Source organism: Homalodisca vitripennis, chromosome 6 (assembly GCF_021130785.1).
Source record: "Homalodisca vitripennis isolate AUS2020 chromosome 6, UT_GWSS_2.1, whole genome shotgun sequence".
In the NCBI taxonomy this organism is placed as follows: Eukaryota; Metazoa; Arthropoda; class Insecta; order Hemiptera; family Cicadellidae; genus Homalodisca; species Homalodisca vitripennis.
Genome location: NC_060212.1, coordinates 159,593,127 through 159,615,583, shown reverse-complemented (window position 1 = coordinate 159,615,583; position 22,457 = coordinate 159,593,127). Strand labels below are relative to the sequence as shown.

The window sequence follows — 22,457 nt, the reverse complement described above, 5'->3', positions numbered from 1 at the left end:
TCTGGGTCTGGTAGTAATCAGCCATTATCAATAAGACACCCCAAATATTGATAGAAGACTCACGAACTCACACTTATCCGAGTTAAGCGTAATTCCTTTTGTAGCTAGTCTCTTAAGTACTTGATCAGGTCTCTGGTTGTGTTCTTATTCACTACTTCCGTAGATACAAACTTCATAAGTCATGTTAGAACTCTTTCAAGTCCTTCCAAGGGTCACTGCATTTTTCCCTGAAAGTGTTCTGGTGCAGATGTTATACCAATAGGAAGATACTTTCAATAATAGCAGCCAAACAGAGTAATGGAAGTTGTTAATTATTAATGGGCCTAATTTTAGCGAATCTTGTGCTTACATACATGTCATGTCGGCCTCTTGTATCAATTTTAAAAATAATCATCTCACTATCATTAACTTTAAGCTGTACAAAGAACGGATTTAAATTCAACACATGATTAATATTTTGAGCCTATGAAATATAACAAAGTTCGTGATTTCTCCCCCCTTTTCCTAATTATTAGACCCTTCAAGGATTCTTACAGGCTTTACTAAAATGTTATTTTAAACCACAATTACTGCAAATATTATTTCTCACCGGACATCTTTGCGACAAATTTGTTCTATAATACCCTCATCAGAAACAAAATCTAGTAGAAGTAGGATGGATCATACTTGATGGTTGTTAGACAGTGCTCCCCTTCCCTCAAGATTCTCGTCTTATCTACATTAACTGCTACCATTGCTATCACCTTCCAACTGTCTGGCTTGATCTTGAAATGCATCTGACTAACATACTATCTGAACTGCCTTGTTCAATGCCAAACCTTCCTGGAGTTGAAAATTTTTAAACAAACTTCTATCCAAGATACCTGTAACTAGCTTTAGTAAAACCATTTCATCATTATAAACACAACTCTGACATTATCCACAAGGACACTCACAACGATCTGATATCCTATGCAGCTCATAAATGTAAGAGTCTACTTTCTCCCCTTCACATTGGTTTCTTTGCAAAAACAATGTTCTATGATAAAAAATATATTTCTTACTGGCAAAATACTCATTGAACTAATTAATGACATCATCATAAGTAATCCATTGTGATTCAGACATACCTATAGAAGTGAGAAGTTCGCCAGCTTCCAAACTGAAACCGTAAAGAAGCACACTGATCTGTTGCTGTTTGGCTTATTTGAGAGTCCCGTTGCACCTCTAAACATACAAAACCTTTTGATCCATCCTGTCCAAGAATTTGATACTAGAAAATTAAAATATTTAGTAGGTTTTAGTTGATTGTTCGAATCAAAACTTACTATTTCTTTCTCATTCCTTGGGGCTAACACAGAGTTCAACAGCTCTTTTGACATTTCCGGTGTAAATTCCATTATTACCTAGTAAATCTTAAAATAACTATAAAAATTGTGACACCATGTAAAGTGATATTAAATTATTATAAGCACAAGCAGCCAAAATTTGTTTATACACAAAGCAATTCACAACAAAACAAAACATGTGATTGCCTTGTTAACAACATTGAGTAATAAGTTGTATATATAAATAGATATTCTTTCATAGTGATCTTAAGACTATATAAATCAAAATTTCCATGCTTAAAAAACTCATTGAAAATAGTTTTAGTGATGGTTTAACAATGTAATCAGAAATTTAACAACAACCCTAACCTGAAGAAATTATAAAAAAAGAAAACAAATCATCTTGGTTGGTCAAACATAAATAAAAAGTGAGTTGAGGATAATTATTGACAATACAGATAGTAAAATATATTCAACTACTATTCAAAGTCTTCCAATGGTCTTGCAGTCTAAATTTGGTGTTGATATAAATAATACTCCTGAATAAACCCTTTAAGAGACCACTTATAACAACTGAAATTTGTATTTTTGTTTTTTTAATCACATTCAGTTACTGAGATGTTACAGAAAAATTGTAACAGCCAACCTTGGCTTTTAGTCTAATAACAGCAACATGTGATGTGCTGTTATAACAATCACATGATTTGTTAATCCTGACAATGACCACCTCTTTTATTACTACTTTTAGGCAGAGATGTTTCCTGAAAATCTACTTCACTGCTAAATTACTCAGTCAAAAGTGATGTAATGATCCTTTGTTTAAAGTTTGAAACATCAATAAATTATCATTGGTAGTATATAATTTGAAAGGATAATAGGTTTTTGGACATTTACCTACAGTATATGTTTATTTTATCAGTATATGTTAATAACCATAAATGTCTAAAAACCTAAAGCAATAAGTTTTTAGTTTCAATTTCAAAGCCCTATAATAACTTGCTATTGTTTCAAAATAATCATATTTGTAAATCAATATTTAAACCTATCTATTCTAGCTATACTTTTATCTATTTTAAGTATGAGAATAATTATTGTTTACATATACAACATCAAACTGTACAGTTACCAAATAAGATATGGTATCCACTGGAAGCTATCAACATACACTAACATCTACGTGGAGTTCTAAATGCAGGTGATTCAGCAGCCTGATTACTTTACGCTTTAAACAAACTGAGTCAGACCACAGATAATGGGCAATCATTTTATTTTATCAACTGACACTTAGTGGAAAGACTGATACAGTACAGAATGATAAGATAGGTATTTTCTGTTTAATCACACATAAAGGACAATTAGAGTGTATATACACTAGATAATACAGCAGTAAATTTTAGTCACTATGTTTCACAGCAGAGCTTGAGCAAAAACACCTGAAACACCTGGATATGTAAAATGTCGTACTGATATTCATGTCCTAACTCTATTATTTCAGTGAGGGTATCGTACATCAATGGCATTTTTTAACTTTCGGCTCAAGTAGAAATAGGTTGATTTTGTGATAACTGAAATATTATTAAATTTATTCCTGTTGTATTTACATGTACTCAATGTCTTGAAATCTGTCCAAGATACAAACAAAAAATCTTTGCAACAAAAAGTTTGGGAAATGTTAGAAGCATTCGGGAACAAATTTAAGTCTTTCCATAAATAATGGAGTTGTGAACTTTTTTAAGTTTAAAGGATCACTATAATGGAAAGAAATGGCGTACTAAGCTGACCATCGTAATTAGTAGAGTTATTTAAAAGATAAATTATTGTACCAAATTTGAACTTGTTTAAGCATTACTATCACAAATTCTTGGTGATAGAAAAGTTTTATGGCATTAATATGTAATCAATGTCTCGAAAACTGTTCAAAATACATTGGTCTTAATTGCATTTTTACCAAAAATTTAAGTTTAATTCATTTTATTTCTTAATGACAAATTATTAAAGGTAAACCTACAGTTTGTGGCATTGTTAAACATACAATGGGGTACACATTTAAACAAATTTAATTGAAATTGTGGCAAGTCTTTGGAGATAGTACTACTTTTTGTTAGGAGCTTAGTTTTAATTATTGAGTTTTATTGCTTTTGAGTTTTAGATATTAAGATATTGGGAATTAAAATTTTTGTAATAGTTGCCTTTCCCGTTTAGTAAGAAAAGTTTTAAGGTGCATTGGAGGGATGCATTAGTCAAAATTACAGAGATGTATAGTTTAAATTTAAAACTAGATAATAATTAATGTTTCAATAAAATAATAAACAAAAAATTACAACAAATAAAGCCTACATTTATTTTGATGTATAGTAATGGTAAGTTATTTCTTTCAGTACTTTAACTAAATAAAATGAATTTCATTTAAATAATTTATTATAGTATTAAAAATGCATACGACTTAAAAAAAAATTTCTTTTAATTTAGTTTTTGATGGCCAGCAATGTTAAACTCCCAAGTTAAAATAAATCAATTTAATATTTTGTGAGATATATAATTATTCAGCATTTATCACAAGAAGCCCCTTGCAAGTAGTTAGAAACAATAGCTTCATGACAATTAAGAATATTTAAAAACAAACTAAGTACTCATTATTGTGCAAACTTGAATCGCAACATACATTTTTGAGCCTTTGTGTACATTTTGAATTTTTTAAAATTATGAACCATTTTACATTTGCAGGATATTTATTTTCTGCTGAGGTTAATCCACTAGTGCACCCCTCCAACGAGTTTTTCTCAATCATCAGGGAATCCTCGACTCTATAGTCAAAACCTGATACACCATTGGATTTGCCATAACATAGCCTACATATTTGGTATTTTGACATTGTGTTAACTTATAGATTAAAAACATTTAACATTGAAAACTTTAAATTGCTACATCTTGAAACAGATACCTGCAAAAAGTTAATATTGCATAATTGTGTAATTCAGTAAAAATTGGTTTCTGTCAGTTTCATGAATTTACCATAAACGGTTCATTAGATAACATTTTTTTCACCCACACACACACACACACACACACGCACACGCACACGCACGCACGCACGCACGCACACACGCACGCACACACACACACACATACAGATGGATAACTTCTAAACTAAGCTGATGATGACACATGTTATCATGTGCTATTTGTCAGTTTTTACCTGCTAAATTAACAACATGGTTAAATTTTGATCAATGATGGTTGCAAGATATGCTGTATAACAGAATACATTTTCTTTATTTTCAGCATTTAAATTTTGTAACATAAATGTGTTACACTTTTTAAGACAATTCTTTATTTTAAATACACTTTAGAATTGAGAATAAACTGTCAAAAAACGAATTAGATACATTGTGTGCAAATATATTATATTTTCAAGTACAATTACAAGTATACTACAATTTTGATTACTACAGAAGTTGCTTTGTCTTCTCTCCTCGAGCAAAATGCATGAAGACTTCTTCAAGAGTGGTGTCACTAATGTTGTAGTCTTCAATGATGCTATGTCTTTCCTTCAGGTGCTCCAGTTTTGTAAACAGAACGGCTAGACGGATGGTTGGATCCGGCACATGGTAATGCAGCAAGCACTGTGATCATTGCACAGGTGTAACTTTATAGAATATTCTACAGAATCTTTAATTAACTTAAATATTAAAATTATATTAACAGCCTAAATTCGAACAACAACACAACAAAACATTTACTTTCTTCACATATAAAAAACATTATTGAAAAGTAAACCATTTTTATACAATAATTTACTAAATCTAAGATCAAAACTTTTAAAATTACAATTAAAACATTTATTATCTCATTTATGTCATAGGTTGTTATGTGTATTTATATTTAATGGAATGTCTTGATACATTTCCTGCTATAATGGAGATCATTTATTGAATACCCAACTAATGGAAAGATGTTAAATAATTTATATTTGTGTTTAATTTCCAGTTCAAAAACACAATTCTAGAAACAATGATTGTTTGACAAAAACTTTTGTCTTAGGATAAGGAAATATTGTAATACTTCTTTATGAATAATGTACTTGTTGTGAGGTTAATTTTACTTTGCTATACTGAACACAAAATGAGATATTGTATGTGAGTTGCTTGATTCATGTGAAACCACCAGCAAAGATATCTTGCTAGCTATTTATTTCAATTTGCTATGATCAATTCCTCAGGTAGCAATATGAAGTACCTGAAAACACTGTTAGATAGTCGTAGCTGGATCTGCACCACAATGTAGATTAATGTATTAGAACATTAAAAATTGTGAGTCACTGTAAGCGATTTTCCTTATTAGTCTACTTTAAAGTTAAAATCTTATAACAAAATATAATTTAAACCCATATTAATTTATCATGTAGCAAATAGGTTTTATGACACCTAAAGAGAATGGAGTAAAATACTCGAATCGTAGGGTTGTGTATTCGTAATATTGACAATGGCAAAAGTCCGAAAACCTGTTACCCTTTTAAATTGTCCATAGTATATAATACACTTTAAACAGAGGATCTGAGAGAGTCATAGAGACTCTAGTTGTTGCCTTCCAAATAATATGAGACATATTGCAAGCCCGGCTGTTTGGCTTTATTATTATTAATAATGTAAAGAGACTTAATTAATAATTTTAATTCTGGTGTTATTGCATGAAACTGAAATTCTATACTCATCCAAAGTCTAAATATTACATCTCAGGCCTAAGTACATTAAACAGCAGTTTATTTGCCACAATCCAGGCTTCTAATAATAATAAGGCCATGTCTCCTACTATAGTTGATTTTCAATTGATAAGAATTATTAGTAAAACTGTCTCTCAATGACATTCATAATCAGTAACTGATCAGCCTATACATAACACATATTTTTGGGTTAAAAAATAATTCCAAATTAAGTAGCTGAAAATTAATCCTCTGTTATCCCACTGTAATTTTTGGGAATAACTGTACTGAAAGTTTAACATGTCCAAACTTCTGTATGCAATAACTGAATACACAATTTACAAAAAAAAACCTTACATAATAATTCAAATAAACATAGCTAATTTTATTTTATTGCAATGTCACAAAAAGGTTCAATAATATTTACTTATCTAGGTAACTAGAGTTAATACCAACCGAGTGTTCATCTTTGATGGAGCAGTATCTGAACTGTGACATCATATCTTGTTTGACTGCCTCTACAGCATGGGTCTGCTGGTGTAGAGCATTCAGCTTGATTTTAACAGTGAAACCTTGTCCAAACTTGTACTTCAGATACTCTGTACTGCCGATACACTTCATCTGACCAGCCACCATGATGGTCAGTCGAGAGCATAATGCCTCACACTCCTCCATGCTACAACATATTTTTCATTTGACAGTTATATATGCTTTATTTAGGACTATGCAAATATATAGAATTTCTAGGTTGAAATAAAACATCTTAATTTATTATGCCTTTATTTAGCCACCGTATTTCAACATACAATTGCTTTTCAAATCAGATGTTGTCCAGTACACCTTTGTCGATCATAAACAATCAAGCCCTCGCCATTGAGCATGACCGCAATCCCACTCTCATCAAGGGTCTGTATCAGATCGTGTGGGTGACATAAAGGACTTTGCATTTGCTCACATTCAGTTTCAGACCATTTATGGAAATATGTTTTAGGTCAGAATTTACTTGACTAACGGCTCGCTCTTTTTTGCAGGCTCAAATGACAAATACAGCCAACGGTCATCTGCATACATATGTGCAGCACAACTTTGTACAGAATCTGGAAAATCTGTGTATAAGTTGAATAAAACTGGGCCAAGACATGTACCTTGAGGGACACCACGCAGTTTTGAGAGCCATTGAGAAGCATCATTACCAAACTTGATGACCCTTTTATATCACCTACATAAGATTTGATGTACATTACTGTTTCCTCGCTAAAACCATGATAGTTCATTTTCGCTAGCAGCATATCATGATTAATTGAGTCAAATGCTTGGGAATAATCAAGCATCACCAAAATATTACACTTGCCATTATCTTTAGCCTCAATTATATGACTAAATAAATTTGTGAGGGCTTTACAGATGCTATGATTTTTTTATAAATCCTAATTGTAGTTTTGGAAATATTCTTCTTGTTTTTATGTAGACCACAGTTTGTTTGATTGCAAGTTTTGCACTATCTTGGACATGGCAGGCAAGATTGAGATAGGTCTTAGTTGTTTTTCCATTCTTTAGAGTAGACTCCGCTTATTAAACTTGTATTTACTAAATATGTAATTGCCCCCAAAGCGTATGGACTCACTGCCTTTATCATTTGAACAGTTACATTATCTGTACCCACTGCCTTTGATTTTATTTCATTAATAGCGGACTTTATCTTATGTTCTCTAATGGCAGCAAATTTAAAGTTCTCAATGTTTACATTGATTTTATTTAATCTGAAGAAATGTAATGTATCAGAAAGAATTATATCCAGACCCCATTTCAGCAAAGTATTTGTTCACATCATTCATATTTAAATTCTGCAGAAGGTTTTCATTCCCTCTTTCTCCAAGTACATCATATCTTCTTAAGCAACTCCAGAAACCTTTAGAGATTACTGTAGAGGCTAATTTGTTTAAAAAATACTCTTTTTTGTTTTTTAAATATAATTATTCAATCTATTTTATAGTGTTCTTTATTTTCCCTAATCTGTAAATTCTCAAGTCTTCCAATATGTAGGTCTATGTTTTTCTCTTTCATGAGTTGTGATATTTCTCTGTTTTTCCAGGGAGCGCTTTTATTGGTTAATTTTGACAGACAATAGGGCAAACTCATCATAGACACTTTTTATTTTTGTAGATATACATTTTCTATATCATCCACATTGTTCAACTGATATACCTTATCCCAGTTTGTCTATAAAATCCTAATAACTGCTTGATTTACACTAAATTTGGAGAAATGTCAGTAACTTGTGAATTTTGGTCGCATCTTCATTTTTTCTCAAAATATCACACTAAACAAGTTTGTGGTCAGTCATCTTTACACCTCTATAGACTAATACAGATATGTTTGGGACATCAATGATGCTGTTCCTCTTGACCTTAACTGACTAGTCCTCTACGATATGGTCTAACAAAGTGGCCGAGGAGCTGTCATTCTAGTAGGCTCATTTATGGCTTAGACAGCATTTAATTCCTTCAAGAGTTAACATAGATATTCAGCATTCTGATCTGCTTTTGATAACATATTTTTATATATGTTCCCAAGCAGATGACAAGTGGAATTCCATTGCTAGGTCAGTAAATAAGGCATGAAAAAGGGCTGTTATAAATTAATACAAAGTGGCCTGTACACCACACAAAAGCCAAGCCTGAATTCTTTTAACCATATGACAACACAAACATATTCTATGCCAGGATTCACGTCCTGGGACAAGAAACGTCCCAAAAATGTCGCTCAAAAAATATAACAGATTTTAGGTGTAAGGCAACACTACCACCTGTTTGTCTTATGTCTTGTAATTTGCAGTCACTTCACATCAAGGAGTACCCTGGTATAATAGTTATCTGAGGTGTATTAGAATGGAGCCAAGTCTCTGTCATCCAAAAAGTTTTGAATCCGAAATCGGCCACCAATGAGCTCATTTAATCAAACACAGTATTCAATGATTTCATGATCAGGTGGCTGACCCTGAAAACACACCCTTTTAACCCCCTTGCAACTAGTTTCCCGAGAGCTGAGGGTGCATATGCTCACACATTGACCTCAGCCATCATGGTCAAAGCAACAGCCAGTTCCACTTTCTGTCTCAGGATTCCAGCTGAGAAGAAGAGCCTCAGAAATAGTGTTCACAAACAGTAAACTCAAGCGAGTGATACTTCTATTGAAGTGGCCTCCTCTACTAAGGTGAGGTCCTTTCTCCTAACATGATAGTGTGCTTTAACAAATGACACATCTAAATTTATACACATGATTTCAAGTTGTGAATTGAAGTCATATAAAGATCTTAAGTTAACATCACGCCAAACTAATACACTGTCAAGAAATATTTTGCAATTTGGAAAACGCTTTAGCAGTGTAAAGTAGGTCTGCCATGCTATGAAGGGCTTCCTGTTTTTCATGCCCTCCATTGTATCCTTGACCTCCCCTGAAAACCTTCCTTAAGTTATTACAACCTACATGGATGTATATAATGGACAGCTTAACATCTAAATAATTCAATAACTTATTCTTAATATCTAATATCTTCCCACCAGGGCAACAATCCAAACAAGCACCATCGTAGATGCACCGCTTACTAGAGTACCTCAGATGCGAGTTCCCAATAAGTAGTACATCACAGAAACTTCATTCATCACAGTTCTGAGAGCTAGTAGTGGGAGCAGCACTGATGGTGGCATTGTGAGGTGTAGGAGGACTGGCGGCAAATGATGGGAATAGAAGCGGTGTCAGTCATTGGTTCAACAGCTATCAATTCTGCCAGCAAGCTGTCACAGTCAGTCATGGAGCTGCATTTCTGCCTTACCCGTGATTCCATATGCCTTACCTCGACTCAAAGGCATCTGAAATCAGCCTCCAACACCTCCTCCACTGTTGTAAGAAGAGCGTGGCGTTCAGCAGTCAGACTGGTTATCTGCTCTTGACTCTCCTGGATTACTTTATCAGTTTGAACACTGGCACATTGGTTGACAGTCTCCTGGAGGCACACATTCTCTTGTCTACATTTGGTCAGCTGAGCACTAAATCTAGCTATATCAGTCTCATGTTGCTCCTCAAGCTCACACTACTCCATCGACTTGCCTTTATAACTATAGTTGAGGTTCATGCCTCGGTGCTCAGTTGGTGAGAGGAATCTCCTGCAATACCTCACTATAAACCCTGGACAGATCACTTAGCTTGCTCGTAAGAGAGCTAATATGAGGGAGCAGTCCTTAATTGATTCCTCACTTAATGTGGTAGCTGTAGATCTAAACTCACTATAAAATTTAGCCTAAAAAACGTGAAACAAAACCATTCTAGATCAATTTGTATTTTACTGTGTGTATGATGAGATTTCCCTTAATTCAAGATTGCTTTTTAACCCACTGGCTTACTAATTTTACAGCCTCTGAAACGCACAGTAAATATTTGCTCCAAAATGGAGAATTTTTTAATAATAATATTTCTAAATCTATTTTAGTCTAAAATTAATTATAAAAGTAAATATTAATTACTTATCATAATTAACAAGAAATAAATTATGACAGGATAGATTTTAAGGGGGATGGTATATAAATAAAATCGTTGTATAACATTTTATAAATGAAGAGAAATTTAAAAATTGCAATAAGTTTGTTAGCATTTCTAAATAAATTACCTAAATTACTTGTAATCCTTTAAATGCTACCAGTAAAGGTGGGAAATACTGGATGGAAATCTTTCCCTGTTTTACATTTTATAAAGATTGAATCTATAGTTACTATTCATTATGCGTTCACATTAAAATTCTATTCTATAATCCAAGATCTGTATGTGAAGTGATATCATCATTTGATAACACCAACTCTCTCTGTTAAGGGAAGATTATGGATTTCCAAAAGAGACTGAAGGATATTTAAACAAGTGAGAAAGTGTTTCCAACAAAGCCCAAGAAATCTATTCTGAAGGCAAGTCATGTGAGTTAGTAATTCTAGTAAAACCTATATGGAGAGTTTGAGGAAAACAAATAACGTCCTTATCTTTTAAAGTTGTTACAAGCTTTATTGCCTACACACTACAGTTTGTGTCAACTTTCCAAACAAAATGTTATTGCATAGCAATGAACATTTTCTAACTCAAGTCACATTCCGTGATTAATCAAAATGTTTCGTATGTAATAATATGATTATTCGTAAATACTTGTTGTTACTTGTGTGAGTCATAAAATTCCTAAGGTACAGTCATAATGAGACACCTCAAAATTGAATTATTTTGTACTATATCCCAGCAAAGATTGTTTAGGTCATTCTATATACATTAAAAGAACTGCCCCTGGTCAAAAAACTTGATGCACAAATATACTCTTTCCTCAATTCAAAGAATTTCTTATTATAACCTGTTGCTATCTAAACATATTGCAACTGTTTATGTTGTCTTAAGTTACCTGGAGTAATTTTATACTTTGCTTGTTTTGTAAACAAAAACGGCAAAAACAAATTTATGCACAGTAATATATTTTTTGTCAAGAAACTCTTTTATAATGTTTGACACATTAAAGGTTCTTTGATTTAAATGCTCTCTTTTAAATTAACTTTAATATACTCGTATCCCTATAATCAGTATAAAAACAGACAGTTACACACCTAAAGATAAACTCAAAGTCCTTCAAGTAACAAAGAAAAATATAGAACCCAGGATTAACCCATATGGAACTCCATTTCAGCCTATTTGCACTTGTGAATAAAATGTAGAAAATAGCCAGAAAAATTAGAATTAAGACTGTATCTACATGTCTTTATTTTTGTCATTATAGCAAACATTTTCCTCACCTGTGAGAAGTGAGGACTATGGCCTGTCCAGCTTGTTGACACTTGGATACAACGTCCCACAGTTTACGCCTGGACACAGGATCTACTCCAGAAGTGGGTTCATCCAGGAACACTACTGGAGGCTCTCCTATGAAAGCTATTGCAGTGCTCAGCTTGCGTTTGTTGCCCCCCCTGTATGTGCCACACGGCCGGTCAGCATACTCCTTCAGACCTAGTATAGTAATAGTAACAATCTAGAAAGAATAACAGGATTTTGGACATTTACTATTATTAAGTTTTAACAAAAACTAAAACACTACATTTCAAGAACTAGTATCTGTCATCTTCTGTTAGTTAAACAAATCTAAAACCATGCATGTATATTAACAAATCCACAAAAACATGACAACAATCCTGCCAAATTCATAGTTGAAAGTATAATAATAATTGTATATCAATAAATTTAAACATTTATCTGATAATCAGTATCAAAGAAAGACTAATCAAATCAACCATAATCTTTTATGAGATAAGTTGCAATTTTTTCTTATCAGAGCAAAGAGCAGCCATTTCACTGTCTTTGTAGCAGACTTCAAGCTTATTAACAAATTTAATTATCTGTTAACTAATATATTTATATTAATAAAGAGGTTTACATGCTTTTCTGTTCTTTTTTATCCTTCACAGCTTTGTTCATTAGCAGATTATAGGACTTAAACATTTTTATCTCATAGATTTTATCAAAATAAAGGGTGAAAAAGTTTATAAACTCATTAATAAAAGTATTTTTATATCAATCCATCAATTCTTTATTGCACAACATTTTTTTTTATATAATATTATTTTTGCAATAGGCAAACAGGTGTATCGTCAGTTACTTAAAATAAAATAAAATAAAAATTAAATTGAAATTAAAATAATAATTATATTCATATAAAATCAGTGCAGTCTAGCATGGTCTAAAATTAGGTCTAAAATCCATGCAGTCTAAAATTAGGTCTAGCATGGATCGACCTAAGTCCTTTAGGCCGATATTTCTGTCCTCCTTTCTTCTCAAAACCATGGAAGAGATGGATACTAAGTTTGCTTGGGAGGGATCTCTCCTGGAGGGCTCTCTACATCCAAATCAGCATGGCTACACTCCAGGAAGATCATGCGACTCAGCCCTGCATCAGCTGGTATGCAGGACAGAGAAGGTACTGGCAGCAAAAGAAACAGTCATATGTGTCTTTCTGGACATCGAAGAAGCTTTTGACAACACAGGTGCTCAGGCGATTGTCAATACAGGCTTAGAACAAGAATATTTTAGCTGTTGATGATTCAAAAGTGCCTGAAACTGTTTAAAAACATACCTATAGCAGAACTTGTATTATAAAGAGTTTTGTAACAACATATTATGACTGTAGAAGGCATCCAAGGTATGCTAACTTGTGTGGGAGATTTATAAAATTTTGTAACATAACGTTTATCAGCTACAGCATAACAACTCTTAGCTAATACGTACACTTCTCCTCTACCTAGGTTTGTCCAAACATAACTTGAAATATAGCTGTAACCCAGAAGTGTTTCAACTTATATAACACAAACATTTGTGAATGACTGCAAACATTAGACGACATTGATGACAAATGTGCCATGCAGCCAGTGTCCAATTTGGATCGAATCCGTAATATCAGTCTGATGATTTGTATCCGTAATTATCCAACAAGGATACAAAAGAACTTAAAACATATATAAGCTATGTGAAATTCTTAATGAATATAATATTCTGTTCTGTAGATTTGTAATGAAATGAATTATCTCTCTACAAGACTGAAAAGTTTCGGTACAAGATTCAGCCTTTGAAATTAAAACAACAAATATATTTGTTTGTAATGTATGTAACAAGATTATAACTAAAATATGATAGAATACAATTGATATACCCATTATATCAGTCCATCTACAGACATCAGAGTCACAGAGAGCAGAAGGAATACCTCGCAGCAGAGCATACATTCGGAGCATCTCCTTGCCTGTCAACAGTTTGTTGATGGCATCAAACTGAGGGCAGTAGCCGATTTGTGATAGAAACTGTGAACAGAAATGGATGCAAAACAAAATAAACAATTACTTTTTTCCTACAATAATTTTTAGTGAAGAAATGAATGGTTTATTATGTATTTAATAAATTTAACAACAGCGAATCATGTTAAATCAATAAAGTAAATGGGAATAACTGAAAATTTGGAAACAAATTAACTGAACAATTAGAATGAATTACCCTCTATCACTCCTCAACAACATACATATGAAAAATACATATAATGATAACATCGTCATTTCTATATTTAGTCACATATATAACAATACAACATGTATTAAAATGCACATTTTTATTGCAATTCCATATTATAATTCAATAAAGTATAAACTGTGGCTGTAGTATTATCATGCTTCCTTCTCCAGCCTAAAACCAGTTTACGGGGCAGCTCTCAGTCAAACATGGTTTTAGCTGTAGTGCTGTTAAACAATGCAAAGATTTTTGTTTCATAGTTATACAATCCAAGGTTGTTTATTTGATGCCAGAGAGAGTTCTTCTCTTGAACTGCGCTGTGTCAGGTGTTCAGGAATTTGGACTCTGAGTAGTAGGGTCTTTCTTGTGGCTATTTCGTCAACTGGTTCTTGAAACACTGATGTTGCTGATTCCTTAGTTATCGGGCAAATGGATGAAAAATAATGCTTCCTTGTAAGAGGGTTTCTTCTCAAAGAGGCTTAGGCAGTGTAGCAGCAAGGTGAAGCTTGAGACATGTCTCGTGTTGTATGGGTGTAGTTCTTAATGTCTTAGTATGTAACATGCTTAAGGATAAATAAAATGTCTTACCTGTATTATTATTAGCTGTTGTGTGGTGACTGCGAGTAAAATTGTTTCCCGGATGTAAATAACTACAGTTATTGTAAGAATTTTTAATTGTCTAGATGGTTTCCTGCAGATTTCTTGGTGGTGTAATGATGAAATGAAATGCAAAATGTCTTTATTGAATACAACGTAAAACATTCTCAATTGGCGAGGTTAGGACTATTAAGTCCTCTCTTACACCTAACCATAAATTAATAAACTATACTATTACTGTAAAACAAGAGACACAATATAGTTTACATTACTATTTTACTTTCAAAAATTATAATCTATATTTTATATAAAGTAATAAAATGAAATGAAGGTTCTCTGTGAAACTAAAAATAAATAGAATAAAACTTACAAGGAAATTAACAGACATTCACCTATCACCATTCGTACAAAGCCATCGTCCCATACCCTATGCCACGATATCCTCAACCCGACGAAGCCCGAAACAGATGGTCCCTAAGCACCCCCCGAAACCATTCCCGACTACGAATACCTCTGATATGATCCAGGAAATTATTCCAGAGTCGACAAGCAGAGACTGTGAATGATTTACTGTAAATAGAGACTCTATGAACAGGAATAGATAACAGAGAGGCTCCACATCGTGTATTCCAATTGCTTGTTTCAGAAATGAAAGAAAAGCTTCAAACACAGGCCCGTGCGCATGGGGGGGTTTTGGGGGGTTCAAACCCCCCCCCTTGAAGATTGGGATATATCATATTGTTTCCATATATCAGTTTAATTGTGCTCTATTTCGCCGTCAGTTTACGCGCATGCGCGCGCAAATATTTCCAATCGTTTGATTGCGCGCGCTTTCCGCCTGATTTGTGTTATATACTGTTTAAAAATTGGAGCTCCGACGCGCTACACAATTGGTCGCGCGGGACCAAAAACGGAGCGCGCATGCGCGGACCAGAGCGATAAAGCGACGGAGCGTGCAGCGCTCAGTCCTCCTGCAGCGACGAATAGGTGTATAAACTTAATCTATTACTTATTTAAGTTTCTTCTTTTTTATTTCATAAAATAAGTATAGAACCCCCCCTAAATAAAATTCTGCGCACGGCCCTGTTCAAACAGATAAGAAAGGGAATTTTCCTTACAAAATAGAATGTAACATGCTAAGAATGTGGAACTGACGGAGTAGATTCAACTTTAACACATGTAACTGATTGATGAAGGGTGTTGTATGGTCATATCGTCTAAGATTGAAGATAAAGCGAACACAATCATTTTGAGCACTTTGTAATCAGTCCGAAAGCTCAACCGTCATGTCATTTATAACTTCGCTACAGTAATTCAAATGGCAGAAAATCAGGGTCTTCACTAGCATTACTTTCAAATTCATGGGTAAATAAATAGCAAATTGCTTAAGACTATGAATACCAGCAAATACCCTGCCACAAGTCTCAGTAACATTATCGGCCCAACTAAGAGTTTTTGTAATAGTCAGTCCAAGATTTATGACCTTGTCACTGTATGAAAGAGGACGACTGTTTAATATGAGTGTAGGAGAGTTGTTCAAGTCGATACCGCTCAGAAGTCTCGAAGTTCCAATAAGAATAGTTTGAGTCTTGCTTTCGTTAAGTTTCAGTCCGTGTTTGAAGGCCCACGTTGCAATAGCGTCAATGTCAGTGTTCATGTCAGCAACAATGTTTGGATAGTTTGAAGGAAAGTGAAAGTAAATTTGCAAATCGTCGGCATACAGGTGAAAAAATGAGTGTTTGATCATAGCAGTCAAATAGTCGAGGGCCAAGGACAGAGCCTTGTGGCACCCCTCGATTCACAGATTTCCAGTAGGAGTCTTTGTCGTTGAACCTAACACACTGCTGACGATCTGACAGATACAACCCAAACCACTCCACACAGCTATCGGAGAAATCGACTTTAGACAATTTCAAAAGAAGCAATGGTTGGTAAACGCAGTCGAAAAGCCTTAGAAAAATCAAAAAGCGTTAAAATGGTAACAAGCCTTTTGTCCATTGCCGAACGTATATCTTCAGTGATTTTTAAAAGAGCACTGGTTGTACTGTGATTAGTACGAAATCCTGATTGAAAGTTGGACAAAATTGTATTTGATTCAAGAAAGAAACATACTTGTTGATGCACCACTCTCTCAAGGCATTTAGATAAAGCTGATAGAATGCTAATGGGTCAGAAATCTGAGGGGTCACCAGGACATGAACATTTTTGAAGTGGGCGAACAGTAGCGAGTTACCTAACAGACGGAAATATTGAAGAAGAAAGAGATCCGTTAAAAATATTTGTAATTATAGGAACGACTACGTGAAGAATATATTTCAACAATTTCATAGGTATTTTATCGGCTTCAACTGCGTTACAAGAAATCCTCAAGATTGCACTCATAACGTCAGTTTCAGTCACACCAACGAAAGAGAACTTACGCTGAGCACGATTAAGTGGAGCAACATTCAACTCATTGGTATAATCACAGGCACTGGATAGATCAATAGGGATATCCACAAAGTAGTTGTTGATTATATTTAGATCAATTGAGATAGGCTTATCAGAGTTAACTTTAACTATGCCAAGCACTTTTACCTTTTTCCATAACGATTTTGTTGATTGTTGAACAGAAAATTTTGCAGATAGTAAAATCTTATTTAGGCATTGCGAAATTGTTGCTTGGCTCTGTTCCTTAGTCTTTTATATATTAGCCAATGAGCAGGTGACTTAGTACGTTTTGCTTTACGAAATGCAGAATATCTTTGAGCCTGCAAATTACGTATAACATCTGTGATCCAGGGAACTGGCCATCTAGTAATCCTCCTCGTCACCAGTGGAGCGTGCTGGTCACAAAGTAAAGAAACGAAAGAGCTAAATTTATTGACCATAAGATCAGCAGTAGGGGCTAGAATTACCTCATTCCAAGGTAAAGCCCACGCATCATTGAGAAGAGCGTTTGAATCAATATATTAGTAATTTCTGAAGGATACGAATTTGGGGCTTGCCTTAGGAATAGGTAGTCTGTAAACACAGTAGATGAGGTCATGTCGAGAAAGGACAGGGGCAGGGTATTGTCTATGATGCACAACGCGATCCGGGCTAGCAACCGCCATAACATCCTGCAATGTGTCGGCAGTAGCTGTGTGGTGGGGGTGTTTAGTGGAAGAATAGTTCAATTACAGGAACGGAAGAGGTTAGTAAAGTTGGTCTTGTCGTAGTTATCAGGTCCCAGTAAATTGCAATTAAACTCCCCCATTACAATGACATAACTGTAAGGAGCCATAAAATTGATAAGTGAGTGTTTGAATTCCACATCAAAATCCAGGCCAGGTGCCTGAAGCACACAGCCACTAGAACGTGTATTCCATTACAACTAATATCGATAATCATGTACTCAGGACGCCCTAACCTGGAGTTATCAGAAGAGTAAAGGACAGATACAGTAAGATGAGATTTTACAAAAGCGGCAACTCCACCACCTCTCTTTGAAGTGCGATCGTTTCTATAAATATTGTACCCGTGAAGCTCAACGCTCTTGTCAGTTATATGGAATTTAAGCCAGGTTTCAAAGACTAAAATGATATCAACATTTGGCAACATGGTGCAGTCCTGCTAGGCATCTTATTGCTCTGTTTTATTGGATAAGAGTCTTTCCCATATTGGACGCTGTTGTTCCTCTCCAAGACACTATGCCTTTTCTCAAGTGTGTTTTGAAACGAGCAAAGTAGGCAGGTTTGGCCATATCCAAACCAAATACTTGTTTAATTGTGCAAATTACATATATACTTGAATAGGGTTTCTTGCTGAGCTCATCTATGTGCGGCTTCCAGGACAGTCCCAAGTCAATAGTGGTGTCTAAATATTTTGTTGTATTGCTTATTTCCAGGCCAGAGAGAGGTACTGGGTTTGTGATTTTGTTTATTTTCTGTGTTGAAAACTATTTTAACGGTTTTGTTTTCATTTAAGACGATCATTGTTTATGCAGTACTGATTAGCTTGGTTGAAGCATGCAATCATGTTTGCTCATCCTTAGCTTGTCTTTTTTTGCATTAGGACAAGAGAGATAAAAAGTGGAGCTCACAGGAAACTAATAAATTTAGAAAAATATGTATATCATGGAACTTTTGTGATATGTTTAATGAAGATGGCCTTGCTATCAAAAGGCCCCACAAAATAAAAAGTTATCAGTATTTGTTGGTGTGTATTAAATGTAATGTAATTAAGAATAGTCAATACAAGCTCCATCATCATGGAACTACTATTTAGTAACAAATAGCAATTTTGAAGGCATGTCCCTCCTCAAAAACAAAAAGCAAAAAATAATTTTTCAAAAAAATCAACAATTGTAATATTTATTTAAATAACTACACAATCATGAAAAACTTATGTATGACAATACATAGTCAAATAACTTTTACTATTATTTATAATTTTTATAAAATATCTGTACAAAACCAGGAAAAATGACCTGCCAATACATGTAATCCAGTTGCCACTTCTTGGGTTAATGTGAATTTTGTTTTTTTTTCATCAAAAACTTACCCCTGTTCCAGCTGATTTCTAACATTTAATACATCCAATTAGAACAAAGGAATTTTAGGAAAGAGTAAAAGATCCAACAAACCTTAGATTTTTCCTTCTTTAGGATGAACTGCAAGATTCTTGCATCTCCCTTATTAGGAACCAACTCTCCAGTCAACATCTTGAAAGTGGTTGTCTTGCCGGCACCGTTAACTCCCAGCAGACCGAAACACTCTCCCCTCCCCACTTGGAATGAGACGCTGTACACAGCTGTTGTCTTGCTGTTGTACTTCTTCCCAAGGTCGTTCACAAGAAGGACTGTCCCATTATGAAAATAATCTGAAAATTGTGTTTTTATACTGTACAGAATCCATAATTTTTAACATATTATTAATAATTTATTTCAAATCAGCGTTTACTACTGATTTTTTTAAAGTTTTAAATTTATTGTTGTTTATTAGGGTTGTCCTTGATAGGTTTATTTATTAATATGTGTACATTTAATAGTGTGTAAAACGTTAAATAGAATCTTCTGGCGTGTTTATGTATTCGTTTTAAATACACCTGTAATAGCTACAGTTGAAGTGAAAATTTGTGAAACAGACGCTTTACAATAATCACTCTTACAAATAAATTTTCTCAAGTGTTAAAAAGTTGTGTGTACAAATTTCTATGAATACCTACATTCAAAACAAAATACGTGTGATTCTTTCAGTGAAAAATTCGTTTCTCCATGGCAATGGAAGGCTTCATACTGCAGCTCAGACCCAAACTATTGGATTATTTTCCTGGGAAGTTTTGGACCACCCAAACTACAGCCCTGTCATAACATGAGCATTATTCATCTTTTCCGTCACCTCAGACATCACGTCAGTGACAACCACTAAAATGATGAAGAAGTGAAAATAGTGATGAAGTTTTCAGAACAGATGACAAGTTTGCATAAAGAGTCAAAATTTAATTGAAAAGTATAAATGGCTAAATAAAAAGTGGCAGCTATGTTAAAAAATTGACAAAAGTATTTAAAATCTGAAATAAATTTGGCATTTGGAAATTTTCTTTTGTTTTTTTCATTTTCAAACGGTCCTTATTTAAAAACACCTCTCACATTTTTATACTCAATTTTAGCACTTGGGGGGAGGTTCATATCTCTCATTTTTGCCCCTTTCCTCATAGTTTTAACAGCTGATACCAAATTAAGCTTACTATTTATTCTTTTTTACTTTAAAATATTAAAGAAAAGAACATACCTGGAACATTTTGGATTGACACCACTTTCTGTTTTTCTATCAAAACATCTGCATCTACATCCAATTTTGTGTCCATTTTATTCCAATTCATCGTCAATAAGAACCATAGGTTCTTGAAAATTCCATATTCAATAAGAAATACTAATCCAAAGTAAAGAACAGTGTCAAGAATTAGGAATATGAGAAAGTTTAAGATGCCATTTGGGTGTTTTGCACCACGACCTGACTCAAGAAATTGAAGAGCATCCTGAGCTGTAAGAAAAAACTAAGATAGCAAAATCATCATACAAGCAAAAATAAACCATTAGAATCATACAAAAGCTTAAATTCTCAGCATTGTAGAAATTAAAACAGTTTTTGGACTTTTGTATACAGGGTGAGTGGCTCTTAGTGTAACACATTTTTTTAGGTTATAATGCAATGTAAATGTGATACAATGGCGGTTATAAAAAAGTCTAACTCCAAAAATTAGGTCTGAAATTTATTAAAGTCATACAAAAGTATTATACACAAACACAGTACATATCAAAGTATATATATATATATATATATATATATATATATTATATATATATATATATATACCTATATATATACCTATATATACTTTGATATGTACTGTGTTTGTGTATAATACTTTTGTATGACTTTGTATATATACAAAACCATTTTATATTTTAAAAACAATCTAGTTCAACATATCATTTTGAAGATATGGTGCATAAATATAACAAAAATGGTATAAATATGAAATCATTATAAATCTGAAAAAAATTATATTGAGACTATATGTGGATGTTTGTAAAATACTGCTAAAAGTATACAATAGAAAATAACAATAGTAGGCCTACATTCTAAAAAAAAATAAAAAAGTATATAATTAAATTAGTTTTATATTCTATCCAGAACTTTAGTGATTTATCATTGAACATTAGAGTATAGAATGACGCTTCTTAATGTACCAAATTGTGCAAAATACAATTAAATAATTGACTGATACTTGGATCTGAGCTGAATTCTTTGTTAATATTACAACACAAGAATTACTCTAAAATTAGTTAAACTCATATCTTAACAAAATCTTACTTCAGTGAAACGACCTTGATTATTTCTTCTTAAGAACAATGTTAAGCCACGTGCACTTTTGGCCTTTATTTTTGATAATAGAGTTAGGGGAGATGTTTAATTTTCAAGACATAAGAAATATGCACATAAATGCTTTTTAGTTTGTTTTTTGTAAAGTGTGTACTTTTTTAATATTTAAACAATGAAATACAAAAATGTTTGATGTTATTCTTCTAAACAACCTATAACAATACTGAAAGATACTAAAACGCATTTGGCTGTGTTTTGGATATGTCTTTCAATAAGACTTCTCCCATAATTCTACTACTAAAAATAAGTAAAAGTGCATGAGGTTTAAACATTGTTCATATAGAGCTACAATCAAGATGGCTACCAGTACAGCCGGTTCTTAATAAATAATATTATAAAGCATTCTAACATAGTAAACTTCATACTCACTTTGGCAATCTTTCCCACACCGTAAGCAAGTTCCATTAATGTAAATGAGGGAAAACAAATAGATTAGGGCAGAAACTGCAGCAAATATAGGGTTAAAGTTGAGCAAGAATGTTATTATATCGTAGCTCGAATACAAACGGCTTGTTAATGTCATAATTACTGACGCAATAACTCCTGCAAACATTTACATCATCAATACATTATTGTTATATAATAACTAACATTTTGGCCACCATGCAGTACAGTGTTGAAATTTAAGACATTTTATTATAGTCTATTGGTATTAGTGTCTCTAGTAAACAATGTGTCAAACATAAAGATGTATTAAAAATATTTCTTTGGAAATACATTAAATTTCCAATTTTAAATTAAATAAAATTCAATCGTTACTTTTGTTATTAATTGTGGAGGTAAAATTGTGATCTCCATGACATTTAAAACAAAGCATTTCTTCTGCTATGTATGAAATAAGATCCTGAGTTACCTTTTATTAGATATTTCCAAGTTGCA

The 22,457-nt window shown here is 33.3% G+C and overlaps 2 protein-coding genes across 3 annotated transcripts in view; both read right to left on the bottom strand.

The window, feature by feature from the left end:
• The window catches only part of LOC124365098 (retinal-specific phospholipid-transporting ATPase ABCA4-like), a 60,614-nt gene extending 57,949 nt beyond the window's left edge, over positions 1-2,665 (bottom strand). The window contains exons 1-2 of one of the 2 annotated variants that reach the window (XM_046821037.1): positions 2,434-2,665; positions 1,110-1,206 (exon numbers count right to left, since the gene is read on the bottom strand). The gene's annotated coding sequence lies outside the window, so the exon portion shown is untranslated. Of the gene's footprint in view, positions 1-1,109; positions 1,896-2,433 lie in introns of those variants that run through there. The other variant, XM_046821036.1, reaches the window with a different exon arrangement.
• A 2,025-nt stretch (positions 2,666-4,690) lies between these two features.
• The window catches only part of LOC124365099 (phospholipid-transporting ATPase ABCA1-like), a 77,530-nt gene continuing 59,763 nt past the window's right edge, over positions 4,691-22,457 (bottom strand). The window contains exons 20-26 of the mRNA XM_046821040.1: positions 21,948-22,121; positions 20,424-20,675; positions 19,277-19,512; positions 13,724-13,871; positions 11,820-12,030; positions 6,463-6,682; positions 4,691-4,930 (exon numbers count right to left, since the gene is read on the bottom strand). Coding sequence (XP_046676996.1) covers positions 4,754-4,930; positions 6,463-6,682; positions 11,820-12,030; positions 13,724-13,871; positions 19,277-19,512; positions 20,424-20,675; positions 21,948-22,121 — 1,418 coding nt within the window. The 3' untranslated portion in view covers positions 4,691-4,753. The remainder of the gene's footprint in view (positions 4,931-6,462; positions 6,683-11,819; positions 12,031-13,723; positions 13,872-19,276; positions 19,513-20,423; positions 20,676-21,947; positions 22,122-22,457) is intronic.